Source organism: Myxocyprinus asiaticus, chromosome 36 (genome assembly GCF_019703515.2).
Source record: "Myxocyprinus asiaticus isolate MX2 ecotype Aquarium Trade chromosome 36, UBuf_Myxa_2, whole genome shotgun sequence".
NCBI classification, from domain to species: Eukaryota; Metazoa; Chordata; class Actinopteri; order Cypriniformes; family Catostomidae; genus Myxocyprinus; species Myxocyprinus asiaticus.
The window spans coordinates 10,462,146-10,483,355 of record NC_059379.1 but is presented as its reverse complement, the minus strand read 5'-3'; the positions used below and the strand labels follow the sequence as shown (position 1 = coordinate 10,483,355).

The 21,210-nt window shown below is 39.0% G+C and overlaps 2 protein-coding genes across 9 annotated transcripts in view; both read left to right on the top strand.

Annotated features, from left to right (window-relative positions):
* The first annotated feature begins 2,055 nt into the window (after nucleotides 1-2,055).
* LOC127426955 (charged multivesicular body protein 6) lies at nucleotides 2,056-6,913 on the top strand. Its single transcript, XM_051674177.1, has 8 exons — nucleotides 2,056-2,263; nucleotides 3,052-3,161; nucleotides 3,253-3,340; nucleotides 3,528-3,614; nucleotides 3,898-3,963; nucleotides 4,390-4,470; nucleotides 4,768-4,837; nucleotides 5,473-6,913. Exons 1-8 carry the CDS (start codon nucleotides 2,201-2,203, stop codon nucleotides 5,526-5,528), a joined length of 621 nt encoding a protein of 206 aa, XP_051530137.1. The 5' UTR covers nucleotides 2,056-2,200; the 3' UTR covers nucleotides 5,529-6,913.
* Nucleotides 6,914-16,475: 9,562 nt separating this feature from the next.
* LOC127426939 (brain-specific angiogenesis inhibitor 1-associated protein 2-like) overlaps nucleotides 16,476-21,210 on the top strand; it is a 79,816-nt gene continuing 75,081 nt past the window's right edge. For 4 of the 8 annotated variants that reach the window (XM_051674149.1, XM_051674148.1, XM_051674144.1 and 1 more), the window contains exon 1: nucleotides 16,478-17,268. In XM_051674149.1, coding sequence (XP_051530109.1) covers nucleotides 17,197-17,268 — 72 coding nt within the window. In that variant the 5' untranslated portion in view covers nucleotides 16,478-17,196. Of the gene's footprint in view, nucleotides 17,269-21,210 lie in introns of all 8 variants that reach the window. The other 4 variants (XM_051674145.1, XM_051674142.1, XM_051674143.1 and 1 more) reach the window with 3 other exon arrangements.

Genomic DNA, 21,210 nt, shown 5'->3' with positions numbered 1-21,210 from the left:
GGGATTACGTATTTAAAATACAAAATATTAGTAACTGTATTCCACTACAGTTACAATTTAAATAATTGGTAATTAGAATACAGTTACATTCAAAAAATATTTGGATTACTGGAGAGATTACTTTGCATTTTATTGTCATTTGTTTCATTTAATAATTAGTCCTTTAAGTTGGAAAACATGTATACATATAAATGATGCGATCTAAAGTGCATTTGAACAGTAGTGAAACTCTTTCTTATGATGTGTTACATTTATACAAGCAGACAGAGAAGTAAGTCTGAAGTAAGTTTGGAGCAGAAGAAATAGAAATAAACCTTGTGTAAATTGTCAGCTTTATGCTAAGCTAAAATGCTATTTCTAGCCATTTTACATGCACACGTTACCAGGCACGATCATATTTTCTTATCAAGAAAATTCACGTTGGATTATAATTTCTTTTTTTCTAGTAAGACCTTTGATATTAGGGCAAAAATCATATTCTTGATAATAATTTTTGTATTGTTTTCCTGTAGAAATATCTAAAAATCCTTAAAACAAGATCAGTTTGATTTATCTTGTTTTAGAAACAACACTGCATAAGATATTTAGGTTTTTCAGATAATGTATTTTTAACATGTGTATTTTGTCTTACTGTACTGGCAGAATTTTTATCGTCAAAACAAGTGAAAAAAATCTACCAGTGCTGAAGAAGTAATCCAAAGTATTTAGAATACATTACTGACCTTGAGTAATCTAACAGAATACATTACAAATGACATTTTACAGCATGTATTCTGTAATCTGTAGTGGAATACATTTCAAAAGTAACCCTCCCAACCCTGAGTATCACTAACAACACTACACCTACAGTTTGGTGATTAATTCTATGTAATCATTAACCCTTGTGCATCCTTCAGGACATTTGTTGGCTGTGTTAATGCCAACGGCATACATTTTACCAAAGGTGTGTATTTTTGGAGGAATTTTGATATTTCAACCTCAGTTCCTATAATACATCTATAATACACTGTGTACACAAAACAGTTACACTCAGGACCTTCAGGACAAAAATGTCCCCACTGAAACCCATTAAAATGGCAATATTTCATGAAAATCATGAATTCTGTGATATTATGCTTTCATTCCGGAGCCCTGGCTTCAAATTTTAAATTTTTTAATATTTTCCACCAGATGGTGCCATTTTCCCTCATGTTTAGCCTATGGAGCAAATACATGCTTTTTTCCTGTTTTTTGTTTGCTGTATCATAGAGCACTGCAGGCCAACTGAATAAATGATGCAGCTAAAATTGAGTGGGTGTGTTGGTATGGATGTCATAGTGTGTTTTGCATGTGTGTATTGAGAAATGTGTGTGTGTGTGTGTGTGTGTGTGTGTGTGTGTGTGTGTGTGTGTGTGTAAAAACAACAGTGGCATTATGTAAACAATCTGGCATTTAAAGGGTTAAAATTCTGAAACTGAATGAATATTTGGTAGTTATGATCAGGACTGGACTGATGTTGGTCAAAAAAGAATCAAAGTCAGTGAAAGTGGAAAATAATATTAATATATAATATTTTTATGGCAGTTTTTTGACGCAAACATTTTTGTCCTCTAAAGTCCTGAGTGTGAGTATTTTTTTATTATTATTTTTTTATAAACGGACATTGCACAAAAAATAACAATGCATCAAAATCAATGTTGTTGCTATATTGACATATCCCAGACTGTGATAATCCAAATAAATAAATAAATAAACTCCCCTTAGCATTTAGAATATGGAAAAGTTATGATCAGAACTGGTGTTGGTTAAAAAATTAACTAATTGAAAGTGGAAAATAATATTAATATGTTATATTATTATCGCAGTTTTTTGACGCGGACATTTTGTCCTTTTTTTATTGACGCACAGCGGTTAAATATAATATGGAGTACTTACATATAATGTATCATGTTTATGCTGTATAATAAAATATTATATAATGTACACTATTATATCATATAAAATCGATATTATTATTATTATTGTTATTATTACATTTCTGTAACATAAAAGGCTTTTATTTTGTAAGTACCAAACTTCCGGTAGGCAGGGGCTGCTGTTTTCTGAAGATCAGTCTTCACTGTTACTGTTATGGCCAGACAGGCCTGTGGAATTACCTTTTTCTAAATCTTAGATACAACACCCCTGTCTAGACATATAGTGGCGGGGATGCGGCATCGAAATGGGAAATCTTTTCGGGAAAAAGAAAGCAACTCGGGTGACCGAGCAAGACAAGGCTGTGCTGGTGGGTTAGACAGATGCTAACTGGCTAATCATGTTGATAGGAGAAGTTAACAGTTTTATCATCCTTTTCTGTTTATAGACCTTTTTTATGTGTATATACACATCTCCCATTTAAAATGTTCTGGATAAACCTAAATGTATTGTCAGGTGGATTGGATTGTTTTAACAGTGGTTTCCATTTGCTTTAAATGGAAATTTGTGTGGGTGAGAGGGTGGTGTTACTCATATTGCTCGGTGTTTACAGAATATCACACCAAGTATAAGGGCCATAAAGGGGTTGTTAAAGGGTGTAGTTTGTTAACTTACTTAATTTATGGGTCTGATAATGGTGGCTTTAAAAGAATAGTTCACCCCAAAAAAAGATGTATATGACCTTCTTTCTTCTGCAGAACACAAACAAAGATTTTTTAAAAGAACATCTTAGATCTGTAGGTCCATACAATGCAAGTGAATGGTGACCAAAACTTTGAAGCTCCAAAAAGTATATAAATGCAGCAAACAATTAATCCATATGATTCCAGTTGTTTAATCCATGCCTTCTGAAGCGATCCAATCAATTTTAGGTGAGGACAGACCAAAATATATTCCTTTTTCACTGTACATCTTGCCATTGAAGTCTTTAGGCACAATCCAGATTTCAAGCTTGATTGCTCTGATGACCAAATTTATGACCAGCTCAAGGAACAGGGCAGCTACTGGAGCATTACTGCTCATTTAGCCTCTGTTTTTTTTATTCATTTTTTAATTTTGTAATTTAATTTCTCTGCATTTATTTGTCTGTGTGAGCAGCAACTGAAGCAGCAGAGAGATAAACTGAAGCAGTATCAGAAGAAGATCACATTTCAGATGGGAAAAGAGCGACAACTGGCCAAACAGTTGTTGAAAGATGGAAAGAAAGAGTGAGTGTGATCATGTCACTCCTTGTGTTACATGTAGAACTAGGAGGGTCAAGCAGAACACTTTATAATATGATGTTTTGTGTCTGTTCAGGAAAGCACTCCTACTCCTCAAAAAGAAACGCTACCAGGATCAACTGCTGGACAAAACAGAAAATCAGATAAGCAACCTCGAGCGGATGGTAAATCAAACAGATCTAATGCTGAGTTTTTTGGATTTGACATATCTGAATATCTGATGTGCCCTCCATCTAATCAGAGAGTTGTTTGCAACTTTGCATTTGTTTGCACAGTTCTCTTTTTCCTTTTTGTGTTCAAATACAGGATGTAATTGTCTGCCATTCTTCATGCAAATGCTTTTGTTTACAGGTACAAGATATTGAATTTGCCCAAATAGAGATGAAGGTCATTGAAGGACTGAAGGTTGGTAATGACTGCCTGAAGAAAATGCATGAGGTACGTAATGAGAACATCTGCTATGGGTTCATACTCTTGAAAATTACGAGTGTAGATTATTGGCTTATTCGTTGTGTATGCATTCATATTCCTATGTTCTTTAATCTCTAAACAGCTGTTATTCTCAGTCATGAACACATTCTTGGTACAAACTAGTGGTGAATTTAACTGTGCAACCTTATCAGTAGTTTGCAATGTGGATCTGATTTAAAGATATAAAAGTTGTGTTTCTTTCTTATTTTATGTCACTGTCTGTATCTCTTTTCTTCTCTGCCCCAACCAGATGCTGTCCATTGACGATGTGGAAAGGATCATGGATGAAACACACGATGCCATTGAGTATCAGAAGGTAAATTTTACTTTAATTATCAGTAAAGGATACAATGTCCTATTAATTCACATACAGGAATCTCAGTTGGCTTTGTATGTTTTAAAGCTAAATTGTCTAATTCTTTCTATGTTCAAATTCTCCAGCAACTATAAGCAAGCCATTTAGGTGGATTCAAATATGTAAATGCTGTCACTCTGTAGTGCTATCAATCATTACGGTACTGTGATTGATTATCCCGATCAGCTTGACACAGCAACATTGGTGCAACCAATGGCAGAAGTTTAGAGCAGAACTAACCTCTTTGAAAACAGTCATTATTTATCAATTTCAAAGTACACACTTCACCTTTAATGTTGGTTACAGTCTTACATTGCTTTGGAATCACCACTGACTGGAGGCATGTGAGTTTTTTTCTTCTCATTCTTTCTTGTCTGGCTTGTGCAGCAAATTGATGAGATGCTGGCAGGATCTCTGACCCAGGAGGATGAGGATGCTGTGCTCGCAGAGCTGGAGGCCATTACCCAGGTGTGTGTGAGACAGGAAGAATGACAGAGTGATATTAGGCACTGGCTGCATCCGAAAGCTAAGGCAGCTGCCTTGCTGCCTATTCCGTAAATGGCTAAACCAACAGCGTTTTTGTAAGAATGGACCTCGGAAGGAAACTGGTCTCAGAACAGTTTAAAAGGCACCTTATTATCATTCTCAGAACAGTTTAAAAGGCATCTTATTATCATCATGACAGCCCTTGTTACTGATGTTGTGTCAGTCGCTGTGTTAGAACAGGTCTGTTTTCATCTTTTTTGTTTTTTTGCATGTTCTCAGGGAGATACTGACCTTGAACTTCCTGAGGTGCCTGGAGAAGAGCTACCAGAGGTTCCAGAGCAAGAACCAGGTGTGTGCTCACACACTCATATGTATGCCATGTTAGGAAAAGCACACTTCCATATTATTCTTACAATTATTGCAATAGACAGCATTTATATATATATATATATATATATATATATATATATATATATATATATATATATATATATATTCCATATTATTCTGTTCAATTATTTAAACATTTCTATACACTACATATGCCAAACTGTGCAGAATGCTGTACTTGATGAAAATAGTATGCCAATGGTGACCAGATAGAATACTATTTGTGGTGCATTTTCAAAATATGCATCCATGCATTTTTGGCTAATATTTCGCACAGCCCTTGCGCAACATGAGAAGTTTGTGATGGTTTTCAAATATTGAAAAATACCAAATGCAAGACCAAAGCTCCTGTGGCAGTTTTTTAATGTCTGAACCTAAATGTCATGTAATAAGTAATTAATAAAAAATAAATAAATGTCGAATTTAGCTAGATCTTAACACTAAATTTCCCTTCACCAGCCAAGTACATACTTATAGTGCATAGTAGAAGTGCGCGAATTGGACGCAGCCAAATATTTACAAACAATCCAGTATGGCTACTAACACCATGCTTTCTTGAGAATTGATTGAGAATCAAGTTTTTTAATGTTCCAGTACGGGAGAAGGAGAGGATGAAGAAGAAGTCAGAGCGAGAGATGCTGGCGGTGTAAATTCAGATCTGTCCACCTGCCGTTTGTCACCCCTCCATGTCTGTTCCACTGGAGACCCAAAGGGCTCACTCCAAACGAAGACTCTGGGGAGGGATTGACAGTCCTCACATTCTTAAATGTTGAAGACTCTACATCCATAGCATTTTTTAATTGTATATACATATACACAAACAGTATACTTTATGCCATTTAGTATAGTATGAAGATTATTCTTAACGGTGCCTGGTCTTTGTAGTTGCCCTACAGTTTTGTCTAATCTTTCAATTATATATCACAGGCTTATGACAAAGCCTAACTTTCTAATGCATGCTTCACTTTTACTATTACAATCTATGTCACAACTTATTTCCAACCTTTAGTGTCTAAATTACCGGATTCAGCTCCATATTTTGGTTATGGCAGCACTTTCTATATAATATATGTTTTCATAATTCATATCACTTATAATACACTTGGTAATTTGTATTATCTTTTCATAAATAGTCATAACCTAAGTATTAGTGCATTATATACTTACCTTTTCATGGTTACTTGTTTAAAAAGTATAATAATAATTTGGGTGTTCATGTATTTTAATGCATGATAACCATGAATAGGTATGTATCATAGTGTGTTATAAATGGTTAAACTGTTTATGAGAACATACTACGATGATTTTGTGTATTATAAGGCATTATATACACAGGCTATGAGTAAAGTGGTAGCTGAACATTCTTAATCTAGAACAGAAAACTGAAAGCAGCCAAAGCATTTCCATTATTAGAATAAGCCAATTAACTTTACAGACTTCTCAATTTGCTGTAAGATGACTTCAAAAACTACCCATGACAAGTAAAACTGATTAACAGAAGGATAAATAAACATATCCTTATTTTTAAGGGGAAAATTCAGGTGTAAAACAACAGCAACATCATTGTCAAGTTTACTAAAACACCACTGTACTGTATATACACATAGGGCAGGACAAAACATTTGCCAGACTTGCAGACCTAGCTGTAAGCTATTACATGTAAATATGCCACAACCTTGTAAGACCTCCTTTTACATAATGTTCTAAATGCATTCTACAATTAAGAGGGGTTCGAGAAGAAAATTATCAGTTTCTGCTCCGAATGATCAGAGTATGCTGCACAAAGTATGGTTTGCATTTATGAAGCATACAAACAAAGGATATGATGTATACAAGCAAAATACTGAAACCATGATTAGTGCTATTTTCTCTTTTCTGATTTTGCTTATTTTAACTCATTTTTTCATAGGTTTCATCTATTTTTTTCTCTGTGTTAGATTATTACTGTTTTTTAATAAGACTATTGGCTTATGATCTGTCTTCCTCTTTTTATTTTGTTATTCTGCAACAATACATTTTATTAAAACATTTTTCATTCCTGTTGTGCTTAAAGGAGAAAACAAGTCTACACAGCGACCACTAGATGACAGTGTAGTGCCAGCTATTTTTTTGTTCTCACCTGACACAAAGCACTATGGGAGTGGGCAGCAGCCCCACCAGTGCTCAGTGTGAAGCAGTTTCATACTGTTACATTGTCAGACAAAAGACATTGATCAATGAAGAAGAGAGGTGTTAAGAACACGTAGTAAAGACAGCAACTGAGCTTGGTGAACACAAAATGAAATATATCCTGTGTAATAGGGCTCCTACACATTTTAAATGCTTTAGCGGCACATTTTGGTTCTGGGGGCAGAAAAAAGTCTCCACTAATATGTAAGAGCTTCTTTGTTACTAATCTAAACTTATTTACATGAAGACTTTCAAATTTAAAGGGAGTTTTCCATTGTATCATTGAGAATCCTGCTAAAAGAGCCTAACCTTGTTTGCTGGTCTGGCTTGCCGGTTTTAGAGGGGTTTTGGGCTTTTGACAGCTGATCAGGAAACCATACAAACAAGTTTTTTTTATTCAGTAGGGAAGAGCCCAAATACACCTTCCTGTTAATCAGATACAGTTGCTCTAAAGAGATGCTGGTTTTAGGTGTCTGTATCGAGCTGTTCTGCTTTGTTGCTATTTATTAGGGATCAAGCAATGAAAGGGCGAAGACCTTTATTATGTTTGTTAGTGTTATTATTATTATTCTGCCATGGAAGTCTATGGCAGCCCATAGAACCGTTTGTGGGAAAGATGAAAAAAAGTCTGACTCCAAACTGATAACACAGCAAATTTGGAGTGTCTAGCTCAAACGCCACCAACAGGTCAAAGTTTCACTCATGTTTACGCTAATAATTTTTGAACCGTTAGTCTTAGAGACAAAATTAAATTAAAAACAAAAAATATATAATATATATTTTATATATATATTTATTTATTTTTTCCCCTGATTCCTGAGCTCATGCCGAGTTGAAAGCATACCATGGTTTCTATTTCCTCCTGACTAGATTTTCCCCCATTTTGAATTTTCAGAAAAACATACTTTTTAAAACTCGTCCTAGGCCGTTCATCCGATTTTCACCAAATTTTGCACAGATACTCAGTAGACAGTGCAATGGAATTCAAGTTAATAGACCAAACCATTTTCAAATGGCGCTTCAACGAATTCAAATTAGAACACGCAAAATTGGACTTGAGGCTGTATCTCCGCAACACTTTGACGGATTTTGAAGAAAGTTGGTACTGTCATGGCCATCATGCCCTGAGGTGACATGCAGTGTCCCCTACTGCTATTTTGGCTTATAATTATTGAAAGCTTTGGCCAAAAATCACGAACCTGGTCTCTTTAGATTCAGTGCGACATACCGAGTCGAATGATACCCAATTTTCCCATGTCAGCCATCTTGAATTTTGTCATAAAATGCTGTATTTAATTAACACATTGGCGTATCGTTACAAAACTTTATATGTGTCATCAACACCATGCTAACCCATGATAAATACTTTTGTGAATTGCTTCTAGGCCATTTGTCCGATTGGAACGAAACCACCGATAGAAGCACGGTAAGCAAGCTCTATACGATTAGAAGGAACATGGCAAAATTTCGACTGTAAGTGCCAAAAACAGGCCGACAATGTCTCTGCCTTTACGTAAATAGATATAACTCTTAAACGGACTGAGATATTTTCACCAATCTTGACTCACTTATATCAAGTCTCAATCTGAAAACAAACAGAAAAAGTTACAGGGCTTGGCCACTTGGTGGCATTATAACTGGAAACAATGCAGTAGTGTCTCTAACTACCGAACCGTTGGTCAGATTGACTTTAAAATTTGCATGCAGTGTCTTTGTCAGACTTGCCATCATTGTTAATAAGAACAGTTGTGTATCTTGAGGAACATGATGGCCATTTGCCAATCAACAGTGAATTTGATTGTGAGCACGCCAAACAGGTCTCTCTAATGTTATACACATTTCCCAGGAACCTTTATGGGTTTTTCAGTGTGTCTGTGAGTTATGTACAGCTGAATAGCCTAAAAAAAGAAAAAAGAAAGAAAGCAAATTGCCCATTGTATCAGAATGGATTTCTTGACCTTTGCAATCAAAGAGCATGTACCATTAAATGCACTTTACTCTCTCACTTGACCTTTAAAACAGAGAAACACTAGACTAGAGGGATGCTCTATCCTGTGCTTGGAGATCTGAGTTTGCCAATCAAACACACCTGATGATGTAGCTAGTCAAGTTCTTGAGCATTCATTTGAAAATTACAGACAGGTGTGTTAGAGTTTGACCTAAACTCTGGAGAATGTGTCTGAAACCTTAAGGCAGTATAGTAGAGTTATTCAGATCCACTCAGCCACTCCTGAAGGGGCCATTATCCTGCAGAGTTTAGCTCCAACCCTAATCAAACACAATTGAACAAGCCAATCAAGGTCTTCAGGATATACTTGAAAATTACAGACAGGTGTGTAAGAGCAGAGTCAGAATTAAACTCTGCAGCATTTGGGTCTCAAGGATGCATAGGCTTGCACTACAGCTAAGGTACAATAGGTAGGAAGACACCAAGGTGCCTTGGAAGCTGATCTAAAGCTAGGTTCCTTAAGAATCAGAATCAGAATGAGCTTTATTGCCAAGTGTTTTCACGTACACAAGGAATTTTTTATTTTTTTTGGTGATAGGAGAAACAAGTGCACACAGAAAATTACAGTGAGACACAGAATATAAAACAAGGTAAGAGTATAAATAGACACACAAATAATAGGACATATAACAGAATGGCATATGTACATGTGCAAGTGGTAATGTATGTGCAAGGTAGGGGTATGTACAGTTATTGAATTAAATATGTGAATTTACATATGTACATGAGATACAGTATGTATTTACATTACTGCACTATGGGGGAGTCCTGAGGAGGTTTAATTGTTCATGTGGAAAAAGGCCTGAGGGTTAAAAACTGTTCCTGGATGTCCTCATCTCCACTGTTTTGAGCGTGTTCAGCTAAAGGTTGTTGTGACCGCACCAGACAGCCAGCTGTTAAACCTCCCATCTGTATGCAGACTTGTCACCACTGCGGATGAGGCCGATGACTGTGGTGTTGTCTGCAAACCTCAGGAGCTTGACAGTGGTGTCCTTTGTGGTGCAGTCATACGTGTATAGGCAGAAGAGCAGTGGAGAAAGAACGCATCCCTTATGAGCACCAGTGCTAATAGTGAAGGTCCTGGATGTGAGTTTCCCCAGTCTCACTAGCTGCTGCCTATCTGTCAGAAAGCTGGTGATCCATCGACAGATTGGGGTGGGCACGGAGAGCTGGGTCAGTTTGGTTGAGAGAAGATCAGGCATGATGGTATCTAAGGCTTAACTGAAGTCCACAAATTGAATCCTTGCATAAGTCCCAGGTCTGTCGAGGTGTTGCAGGATATAATGCAGTCCCACACTGACAGCATCATAAACAGACCTGTTTGCTCTGTAAGCACATGGAAGGGGGTCCAATGATGTCCTTCAGGTAGGCCAAAACCAGTCTCTCTAACGACTTCATGACCACAGAATGATGGTGGAGCGTTTGAAGCAGCAGGGTACTTCACACTGCTCCAATGATCTATTGAAAATCTGTGTGAATATGGGAGCCAGTTGGTCAGTGCAGACTTTCAGACAGGCAGGTGAAACACCATCTGGCCCTTAAGCTTTCCTTGTCTTTTGTTTCGGAAAGATATGGCACACATCCTCCTCCCAGATCATAAGTGCAGATTGAGTTACAGGAGGGGGAGGAGGGTGGTTCCAGGAGGTGTTGGTGTGTGTGTGAAGTGAAGATCAGAGCAGAGTGGAGGAGGTGTGTGAGACTGGGCTTTTCAAACATGCAGTAAAACACATTCAGTTTATCAGCCATTAGTTGACTCTCTACAGATCGAGGGGGAGGTGTCTTGTACTTGGTGATGCTTTTCAGGCCTTTCCACACAGATGCAAGATCGTTGGCTGAAAACTGGCTTTTCAGAGTAGCTTCTTTAAGCCACTCTGATTTCCTGAATAAGTGTGTTCCTGGCCTGGTTGTACAGTATTTTATCCCCACTTCTGTAAGCATCCTCTTTGGCATGATTATGCTGTCTGACTTTTCCTGTAAACCATGGTTTATCGTTATTGAATGATAAAAATATCCTAATAGGGATGCACATATCCTTACAGAAACCGATATATGATGTCACAGTATCTGTGAGCTTGTCCAGGTCTGTGGCTGCAGCTTTAAAAACACTCCAATCAGTGCAGTCAAAGTAGGCTTGCAGTTCCAGCTCTGCTTCATTAGTCCATCTTTTTACAGTCCTTACTACAGGCTTAGCTGATTTTAGTTTCTGCTTGTAGGTCGGGAGAAGATGAACCAGACAGTGATCATAGAGTCTTAAAGCTGCACGTGGGACAGAGCGATATGCATCCTTTATGGTGGTGTAGCAGTGGTCCAGTATATTTCTGTCTCTGGTGGGGCATGTGATGTGTTGTTTGTATATTGGCAGTTCATGGGTGAGGTTAGCTTTATTAAAATCTCCCAGAATAATAATAAGTGAGTTCGGGTGTTGTTGTTCCGTGTCTTTGATGTGATCAGCCAGCTGTTGCAACGCTGCATTCACGCACGCTTTTGGCGGGATGTACACACTTACCAGAATGAACGAGGAAAACTCCCATGGCGAGTAGAAAGGCTTGCAGTTGATGAAGAGCACATCTAAATTAGGACAGCACATTTTCTTCAACACTGTTACATCTGTACACCAACTTTCGTTGATGTAAAATCATGTTCCACAGCCTCTCATTTTCCCTGATGATTCCACAACGCAATCCACTCTGAACAGCTGGAAGTCTAGCAGATGAAACACGCTGTCCGGGATGGCTTCATTCAGCCAGGTTTCCATGAAACACAGAGCAGCAGAGTTAGAAAAGTCCTATTTTTGTTATTTTCAATCCGGGTGGCAGAGGACGAATCTCAGTTGCCTCCGTGTCTGAGACCGTCAATCCGCGCATCTTATCATGTGGCTTGTTGAGCGTGTTACCGTGGAGACATAGCGTGTGTGGAGGCTTCACGCTATCCTCCGCGGCATCCACGCACAACTCACCACATGCCCCACCGAGAGCGAGAACCACATTATAGCAACCACGAGGAGGTTACCCCATGTAACTCTACCCTCCCTATCAACCGGGCCAATTTGGTTGCATAGGAGACCTGGCTGAAGTCACTCAGCACGCCCTCGATTCGAAGTCGTGACTCCAGGTGTGGTAGTCAGCGTCTTTACTCGCTGAGCTACCCAGGCCACCCAAAAATCCTTATTTGTTTGAGTGAGCAGAAGCAGTTTGTCCGTTTTTTTTTTGGTGAGGGCGTGGACATTCGCCAGATGAATACTCTACAGCGGAGTCTGAAAGCCACATTGATGAAGCTTCACAAGCGCGCCGGCTCTCTTCCCTGGCGTGCGTCTTTTGGATTGCTTGTAGAGCACTGCTGCTCCTCCGACTAAGATGTCTAATAAAATGTCAGAATAATCAAACACTGGCAAAAAAAAAACTTGGTAAAACTGATCAGGAAATAGTGACAAAAAACATGACAAACAAACAAAAGTATCAAAAAGAGCTCAGAGCTCCACACCTAAGCAACCATCTGTGGCGCCATCTTGAAAAAGACTTAAGAGATAACATCATACAAAACCACTGTCTGTAAAGCTTAAATTTAGGCAACTGTCTTAATGTTTCCTGCTCTCAAACTGACAGTAAATTAGATATGAATGTTCCTTGTAAGGATGCTGGTTTAGGATGGCCTTACAAGGCAATATGTCATGTCTAATGATCTAAAACTATTTCTAATGAGCTTAAGACATAACCAAGCAAATATTTAGAATCTGCAATGTTTATTTCTTACTAGAAATGGAGTCATAATTTGTACTATTATATACTAATTACTGCCTTTACCCACTCCATCACATGCCGTATTTATTCTTTCAACCAACCAGCGTACCGCATGTGCAGGATTTTGGGATATCAAATTTAGCAATGTTAGGACCTACACTCACCGGCCACTTTATTAGATACACCTGTACATCTACTTATTCATGCGAGTATCTAATCAGCCAAACTTGTGGCAGCAGTGTAATGTATAAAATCATGCAGATATGGGTTAGGAGCTTCAGTTAACATTCAAATCAACCATTAGTGTGGGGGAAAAATTTGATCTCAGTGATTTAGACAGTAGCATGATTGTTGGTGCCAGACAGGCTGGTTTGAGTATTTCTGTAACTGCAGATCTCCTGGGATTTTCATGCACAACCGTCTCTAGAGTGTATAGCATATTACATTTGTAAAAATCATCCTAAAAAGCATGTGGCTCCATAGTACTGATGCTTTTAGAGAGTCGCGATGATTGTTTTTTTGACAGTGGCTGAGTTTGGAATGCACTTTTATACGACTCTTACTATTTCTGCATCCAGAAATGGCAAAACTAGTAGGAGTAGGCTATGGGTAGTATGCCATTCTGAACTAAGTCAGTGCCTAATTTGTCAAGGGGCTGGTTGCATAAACAGCCATTTACTTGAGACTTCATCTAACAATTGGTCTGACTAACTAAAGGCCAGAGAAATCATGTTGCTTAAAAGAAGTTCACAGCTGTCTTTAGTAAGAAAGTCTCATTTGCATTGTGGGAAAAGAAAGACATTGAACGACTTAAAAAATGGCAATGACAGTGGGTGCTCAACACAGTTTCCCTACGCTAAATACTTGCATAGTAGAAGAATACAAGAGAAGGGGCGTTCAAGTGGCAAACATTTTTGTTTATCTAAAACAGGTCTGCCACAGCGATACTTACAACAGAACACAACACAGCTACACATAAACCAGAGCCAAACTTTCTAAATAAGTCTGATGAGTTTGTATTCGGAGAATGGATGCATTTCTATGTCCAGCCTTTTTTGTTTGAACTGGGGTTCTCAAACAAACTGAGAGAGATAGACAAAGGAGGCTAAAGGCAGCCACAGTCACACCGTGTCCTAACCTGATGGAATATGACATGCAATAAAAATTATCTTTTCTATGTGAATCAGAGTTTTTTTCCTAAGCAGCTGTGACGAGGGAAGGGACATTCTGTCAATCGCATGGTTTCTATTTGCGGCATCATGCCGGGTAACTCCATTCGCTGTGAACTTGCACCGGTCAAAAAACTTTCTCATAACAGTATATTGAAGCCAGCATCTCACTAGCCAGTTAAAACTACTTGATTTTGGCTGAGAATGTTACACCTACCAAATGTTTTAGCTGAGGTCTCACTCTCTTCAGACGGAGGTCTGTCACACACACACACTGGTTCAAAATGGAGAAGTGATCGACATTCCCGTCCCCTCTATCTCTCTGTTTGATTAGCTGCGTTTCCCCCATCAGACCGATATTTTCATATAATACTCATAATATTTTGTCAATAAATATCCTTTTTAGCTAGTCTGTGAACTTTTACCTTTCTTCATGTTCTTGTCCGGTGGCAAAATAAGCCCTCAGCAAATGATGGTAAACCTCTCGCTTTTTTCTCTTAACTCTCCATTTTGCATCATGGTATGTGTCTATGCTGTTTGTTAGCGGAGTAAAACCAGGGAATAAAGCAGTCCTAAAAACTGGAATGTGTGATCATCCTCCATAGCGTGCCGCACTTGCTCCAATGTTTACCTCTCATTTTGTCACCAACAGACAGATCTGTTATGTACATTCCCCTGATTTCACCACACCACAGTAGGAAAAAAAAACCTTAACCACGCCAGCTGTCCCGGATCGGCACAGTTTTGCAATGAGAACTGTTTGGCATGATGGTAGAAAAGCAGCTATTGAGTGCTCCATTTCAAACAAACAAGTCTGGGCATAAAAATGCATCTGTTCTTTGACTACAAACCCATCAGACATATTTAGTAAGTTTGGTTGTCTGATTTGTGTGCAGCTGTGTTGTATTCTGTTGTTAGTATCACTATGGTGGTTCTGTTTTTAGATAATAAAAAAAAGAGTTTTCAGTTGAACGGCCCATCTCGTGAATGGGGGCTGTGTAAAATGTTGCTCTCATGCCCTGTCATAAACATGCACAGGAAAGTAATGGTCGGTCAACAGTTTCATTAAATAATGCATTCGTTTTCGATTTGTTTCTCACCAAACCTTAACATATGCTTTCAGAACAATGAGTCTTGTGGAATAATTTGTTAAACTTCTAAATTATACTTTTGCGTCCTTTTGAAGCATGAAGAGGTAGTCACCATAAACTGCCATTGTGTAACATCACTGAGCACAACATTTTTCCACAACTTCTTTTGTGTTGAGAGAAAAAGAAAGAAAGTCAATATTGGGTACAGCAACACAGGGGTGAGTAAACAATGACTGGATTTTCTTTTTTGGGTAAACTTTCCCTCAACGCCCTGACTACTGTAACACTGTTATTTTCCATAAACAAAAGTAAGCCTAGGGGTCTGCAGACTTACATTTTTGTCTCAGTTTAGACTGATCTAAGTTTTTATGCAACTGGCTGAAAAAGTTAAGACCAAAATTTTAGAGTACTAACTTGTAAGACTAGTCTAAATCAGATTTATGCAACCAGCCCGACCTTTAAGGATTGGGTGGATGACGTGAAGCTATGAACTGAGGTTGCTTTGAAATCATTAATTACTTTGAGTTGTTATGACAGCCAACAATTGCACAATGTTTTTCTCTGTTTGGAACACTAGTATTGGTTGTTTCCAATGGAGACCAGAACCAGAAAACCGTCCAGCGGTTATGAGAATAATCATGGCGCCATTCAGAGTTTATTCAGGAAAACCGTGGATAGAGTAAGCAACATGTTAGTGCTCAATTCTGAACCTAGCCAGTTTGAATCCCCTCCATCAGAACAGCTGTAGGCTATGTGGTTATGTAGTAGTTCTCTGTTCTGTTTTGGTGCAGTGGGGGAGAGCAGCAGTGAAACACTGTGTGTTGGTGGTGTGTGGGTAGGAGCTGCTCAGAGATGAGGGACATAAAGGAATCCCTGCCTACTTCACACGCGCAGGCCCACGCGTGAAATGCGCACTCCAGTACCCATCCGATCTGATCCGATCCTCCTTCAGTCCCTGTGTGAGTCTCTGAACACTACGAAGTAGTCGTGACCATTATTTCAGGGAGGATAAAAAATAAAGCAAGTGTTTTTCAAAACATCAAAAAGAGATCCTCTAATGCCATATTTCGAAATGGAATCCCCATTTGTTACGCAAAAGACTATTACATAGTACTCAGTCTATCTAATGCACAGGAATTCACTCACGATGAGCTGATAATGTTCGGGCACCAGGTTTCCCCCGTAAAATCGCAGTAGGCTATATTCGAGGATGCAACACTTTATGAAATCGTTTTAACAAAGTCTTTGTTCAGATTTAATTTAGGCAATTTTAAAAAAAGGATTTTATCCTGTTAATGCCTTTATAATTTCTTAATGCTTCGTTTTAAACGCTGAAATCCGTTTCGTAAACACTGAACAGATATCCACGAAAGCATGGAGAGAGTGCTTGTGCATTGAAAAAATCAGTAGCCCATGAATGGGTTTCATGATTTTACATGATTCTAGTCCAGAGGCAGGCAGTGCCTGAAACCTTTTCCACGATACCAGTGACGCGACGCAAACTTGAACGCTGCCATTACAACCAACGAAACGGAGTACAGTACACTGCACATGCGCAATGCAATTTTATAGCGACCGAATGCGTACTTGCGTCTAAAAAGCGAAACTCGAATAAACAAATAAAAAAGAACGCAGGTGTCTCGAGACACGCTATTAAAATTTCCCACTTTACATGACACGGCGTCAAAAGATGCTGAACAGCTGAACGCAGCGGTCAAAGAAGTCCATCTAGCGCATGTTTACCTAGAAAAATAAATAAATAGAAAAACAGCCAGCGCGGCCGGACGCAAGTACGGGTTTGGTGTGAACAGCCCCTAACGCCCGCAGTTTAGCGCGAGCTCACTGCCCGTCTCCCTTCTGTCAGGACGTCTGCAGGACGTTCTCTTGTAGGAAGAGTAGAGGCGGAGTCCGTATGAATATCAAGCGCAGTTCCAGTGACGGTGATAAACGCGCACGGTGGATTCCCACCACTCCGGCGGCTGCGCGTGGGCTTCAATGGACGCAGTGAGAGAGTTCCGTATAAAAAGCTCCCGCATCCTCCTCTGCCTCCGACACTCTCTGTTTGAATGATACAGTGTCCTCTCCTCCTCCTCCTGTATTTCCTCGGAAACATTTTCCCGCAGTAGAGATTCAAATTCCCGTCTATGGTTTTGACGCAATCTTCCAAAATGTCCCGGACCGACGAGGTGCACCGTATAACGGAGAATGTTTATAAGGTGAGTTAAAGTTTGAGATATTACTGCATGGCTAGTTTATATAGTCTTATATTTGTAGACTACTTATTCTTTTAAGACTACAATGATTAATTGAATTGTGTATTCTCTATCAGAATTAACCATTTATGCTGTAAACTAAATAGGAACTCCAATTGAAAAGGTAGCTACTTGTGCGCTTTTGCGCATTTCTTTTAAACTTTGAAAGTGTATGATACACAATTTGCTGCAAACAGCAAACATAAAGCCATTAAAGGAAGAAATAACCACTGTGTGGCTGGTTTCAGTGTAGAACCAGTTCATCCAAATACTTGAACCTGTCTTCTCACCTGTGACTGAAAGACAGGTGAGTTTCAAGTGTCTAGTCAAATTGAACCACTTACATCAGTGTGTGGAGCATAAAAACACTAAAAGAGTATACTTCAAGATATCTGTACATTTCGTATTGTCCTCTAGTCACTATTCTGTAATTCCTTCATTTTTTAGCATAACTTTGTGAGGAAAAACCTGCAATATTTTGTTTATCTGGATGTCATTTTATTCTTGAAAATATTGCTGGATGTGTTTGCATGAATATGTGTGTTTTTCTGACTGTGTGTTTGTTTTGGTGTGAATGAGTTCTCGGTTGGTAATGTGGTATGAAACTGATTGTGTAAAACATGGATGGAGCATGTCTGAGTCCCATCAGGAAAGAGTGACTAATGCTCTTCCATGGTTCCCCACCCACCCGCTACCATACACATGCTTGCAAACGTACATCATCTTCTTTTCCCTGCCAGCTTTTCCCTTGTAGAACCCATGGCTGTTGTAGCATACCAGTTTTAAAACACCTGACTTGACAAAAATTAAACCCTGGTGGCTGCAGAGGCTGACCCAGTGAAGCATGTTGTTAGTCCAATCCTGCAGACATCTGTTAAGGGACTTTAATGTTCAGGCTGTTAATTCCAGCCCAGCTGATATCCTTTGGTAGAGACGGAAAGGACACGGTCACAGGCAGGGACAGGGTTTTTCTTAGCCAGGGTCAGAGGAAAACTCTAAAGACTGTGGATATGAGAAACTCGAAGCAAGGGGGAGACATCAGGGCATGTACAGTACATTATGCAGGCTATTGATAGATGACAAATTGCCTATAATATTTTAGGTGAAACTTATTATTTGTATATAAAAGGGAAAGTATATATTTAAAAAGCTACATTTGACAGTAGGCATGTGAACATACAGGAACACTGTTCACATTCAAACCTGGAAATGATCATGTGAGATTGAGGTTAAAATGAGGTCATGTTAATATCTCGGGTCCTGAAGGAGAAATGTGCTTTGTAATGTCAGTTCGACTTAAATGTGGATATATATTTTTCATGAGCTGAGAAAAGTTGCGTAACCAGCCAAGGAAAAAGCTTCAGTATTATAACTGGACATTTCTTGACCATATAATCGTCCTTTAGGATTATTGTCAGTGTAATTATATTCATGTTGAAGAGAAAACATTTTTACAGTGAGTTCTGCTTAACCATAAACTATTTTGTGACCTTAGATGACCATTTCATTTTCCAGCTCTGGCACAGATGGACCGTTTCAGGATTAACTAAAGATATCAAAGTTATGTATTCCCAAGGACTGATTTCATGAATGGATTGCTTTTAAGTCTCTCTTTTGTAGATCGTTATGAGGTCATAATTTATTGATTTGGCTACTTTGAGTTTTTTTATACTGCAATAAATGATTTAAAAGGCTTAATTAGCCACTTTAAGAAGTAATCAGTGGTAGTCAGCTTAAAGAATAATTGCTTAACCGCTGTCAAGGATCATTATTTACATTATATCCATGTAGTGTACATTGCATTGAGTGTATGATGTGCATTGTGGTCGTTTTGCCCTTTCAGACGCAAAGTGGGAGATAATGTCTTCCTCATTTGGTCCCTTGGCTCCTTTAGGCTGTGTGATTTGTATAATTATGGGTATTGTGAGGCCGCAGTGGGGTTGTCTATTATAAGAAATAAAGAGACAGAGGGTGCATAGGAGTGGTAAACTGCAGTCACAGATAGAAGATCAAAACTGCCTGGCATAAGCACCTTTTAGATTCTTATGAATGAACTGCTCTGGCCATGTCTTTATTGTCCAGGGCCAGACGGAATTTTTTGACTTTAGATGCATTTTCTGCACTGATTTGTTTTTTTAAATTCTGCAGAATGGATTTAAATATGCTGAAATGTGTTAAACAGTGCTAAATGTACAGTGCATCCGGAAATATTCACAGCGCTTCACTTTTTCCACATTTTGTTATGTTACAGCCTTATTCCAAAATGGATTAAATTCATTATTTTCCTCAAAATTCTACAAACAATACCCCATAATGACAATGTGAAATAAGTTTGTTTGAAATCTTTGCAAATTTATTAAAAATAAAAAACGAAAAAAATCACAGTGAGTACATAAGTATTCACAGCCTTTGCCATGACACTCAAAATTGAGCTCAGGTGCATCCTGTTTCCACTGATCATCCTTGAGATGTTTCTACAACTTGATTGGAGCCCACCTGTGGTAAATTCAGTTGATTGGACATGATTTGGAAAGGCACACACCTGTCTATATATGGTCCCACAGTTAACAGTGCATGTCAGAGCACAAACCAAGCCATGAAGTCCAAGGAATTGTCTGTAGACCTCCGAGACAGGATTGTATCGAGGCACAGATCTGGGGAAGGGTACAGAAAATTTTCTGCAGCATTGAAGGTCTCAGTGAGCACAGTGGCCTCCATCATCCGTAAATGGAAGAAGTTTGGAACCACCAAGACTCTTCCTAGAGCTGGCCGCCTGGCCAAACTGAGCGATCGGGGGGGGAAGGGCCTTAGTCAGGTAGGTGACCAAGAACCCGATGGTCACTCTGACAGAGTTCCAGCATTTCTCTGTGGAGAGAGGAGAAACTTCCAGAAGAACAACCATCTCTGCAGCACTCCACCAATCGGGCATGTATGGCAGAGTGGCCAGACGGAAGCCACTCCTCAGTAAAAGGCACATGACAGCCCGCCTGGAGTTTGCCAAAAGGCACCTGAAGGACTCTCAGACCATGAGAAACAAAGATTGAACTCTTTGGCCTGAATGGCAAGCGTCATGTCTGGAGGATACCAGGCACCGCTCATCACCTGGCCAATACCATCCCTACAGTGAAGCATGGTGGTGGCAGCATCATGCTCTGGGGATGTTTTTCAGCGGCAGAAACTGGGAGACTAGTCAGGATTGAGGGAAAGATGAATGCAGCAGTGTATAGAGACATCCTTGATGAAAACTTGCTCCAGAGCGCTCTGGACCTCAGACTGGGGCGAATGTTCATCTTCCAACAGGACAACGACCCTAAGCACACAGCCAAGATAACAAAGGAGTGGCTCCGGGACAACTCTGTGAATGTCCTTGAGTGGCCCAGGCAGAGCCCAGACTTGAACCCGATTGAACATCTCTGGAGAGATCTGAAAATGGCTGTGCACCGACGCTCCCCATCCAACCTGATGGAGCTTGAGAGGTCCTGCAAAGAAGAATGGGAGAAACTGCCCAAAAATAGGTGTGCCAAGCTTGTAGCATCATACTCAAATAGACTTGAGGCTGTAATTGGTGCCAAAGTTGCTTCAACAAAGTATTGAGCAAAGGCTGTGAATACTTATGTACATGTGATGTTTTTTGTTTTTTTAATTTGAATAAATTTACAAGGATTTCAAACAAACTTCTTTCACATTGTCATTATGGGGTATTGTTTGTAGAATTGAGGAAAATAATGAATTTAATCCATTTTGGAATAAGGCTGTAACATATCAAAATGTGGAAAAAGTGAAGCGCTGTGAATACTTTCTGGATGCACTGTACTACATTCCTATATAGCTAAAGCATTGTCAAATTAGCCACAGCATGTAAAGGAATAGTTCACCAAAAATGAAAAATTTAATCTTTTACTTATT

Excerpts from the sequence above, each read along its gene's own strand:
- LOC127426955 (XM_051674177.1), top strand. The coding sequence starts at position 2,201 with ATGGGAAATCTTTTCGGGAAAAAGAAAGCAACTCGGGTGACCGAGCAA. Across the intron at positions 2,264-3,051 it reads AGCAAGACAAGGCTGTGCTG|CAACTGAAGCAGCAGAGAGA; the intron begins GTGGGTTAGACA and ends CTGTGTGAGCAG. Across the intron at positions 3,162-3,252 it reads TTGAAAGATGGAAAGAAAGA|GAAAGCACTCCTACTCCTCA; the intron begins GTGAGTGTGATC and ends GTGTCTGTTCAG.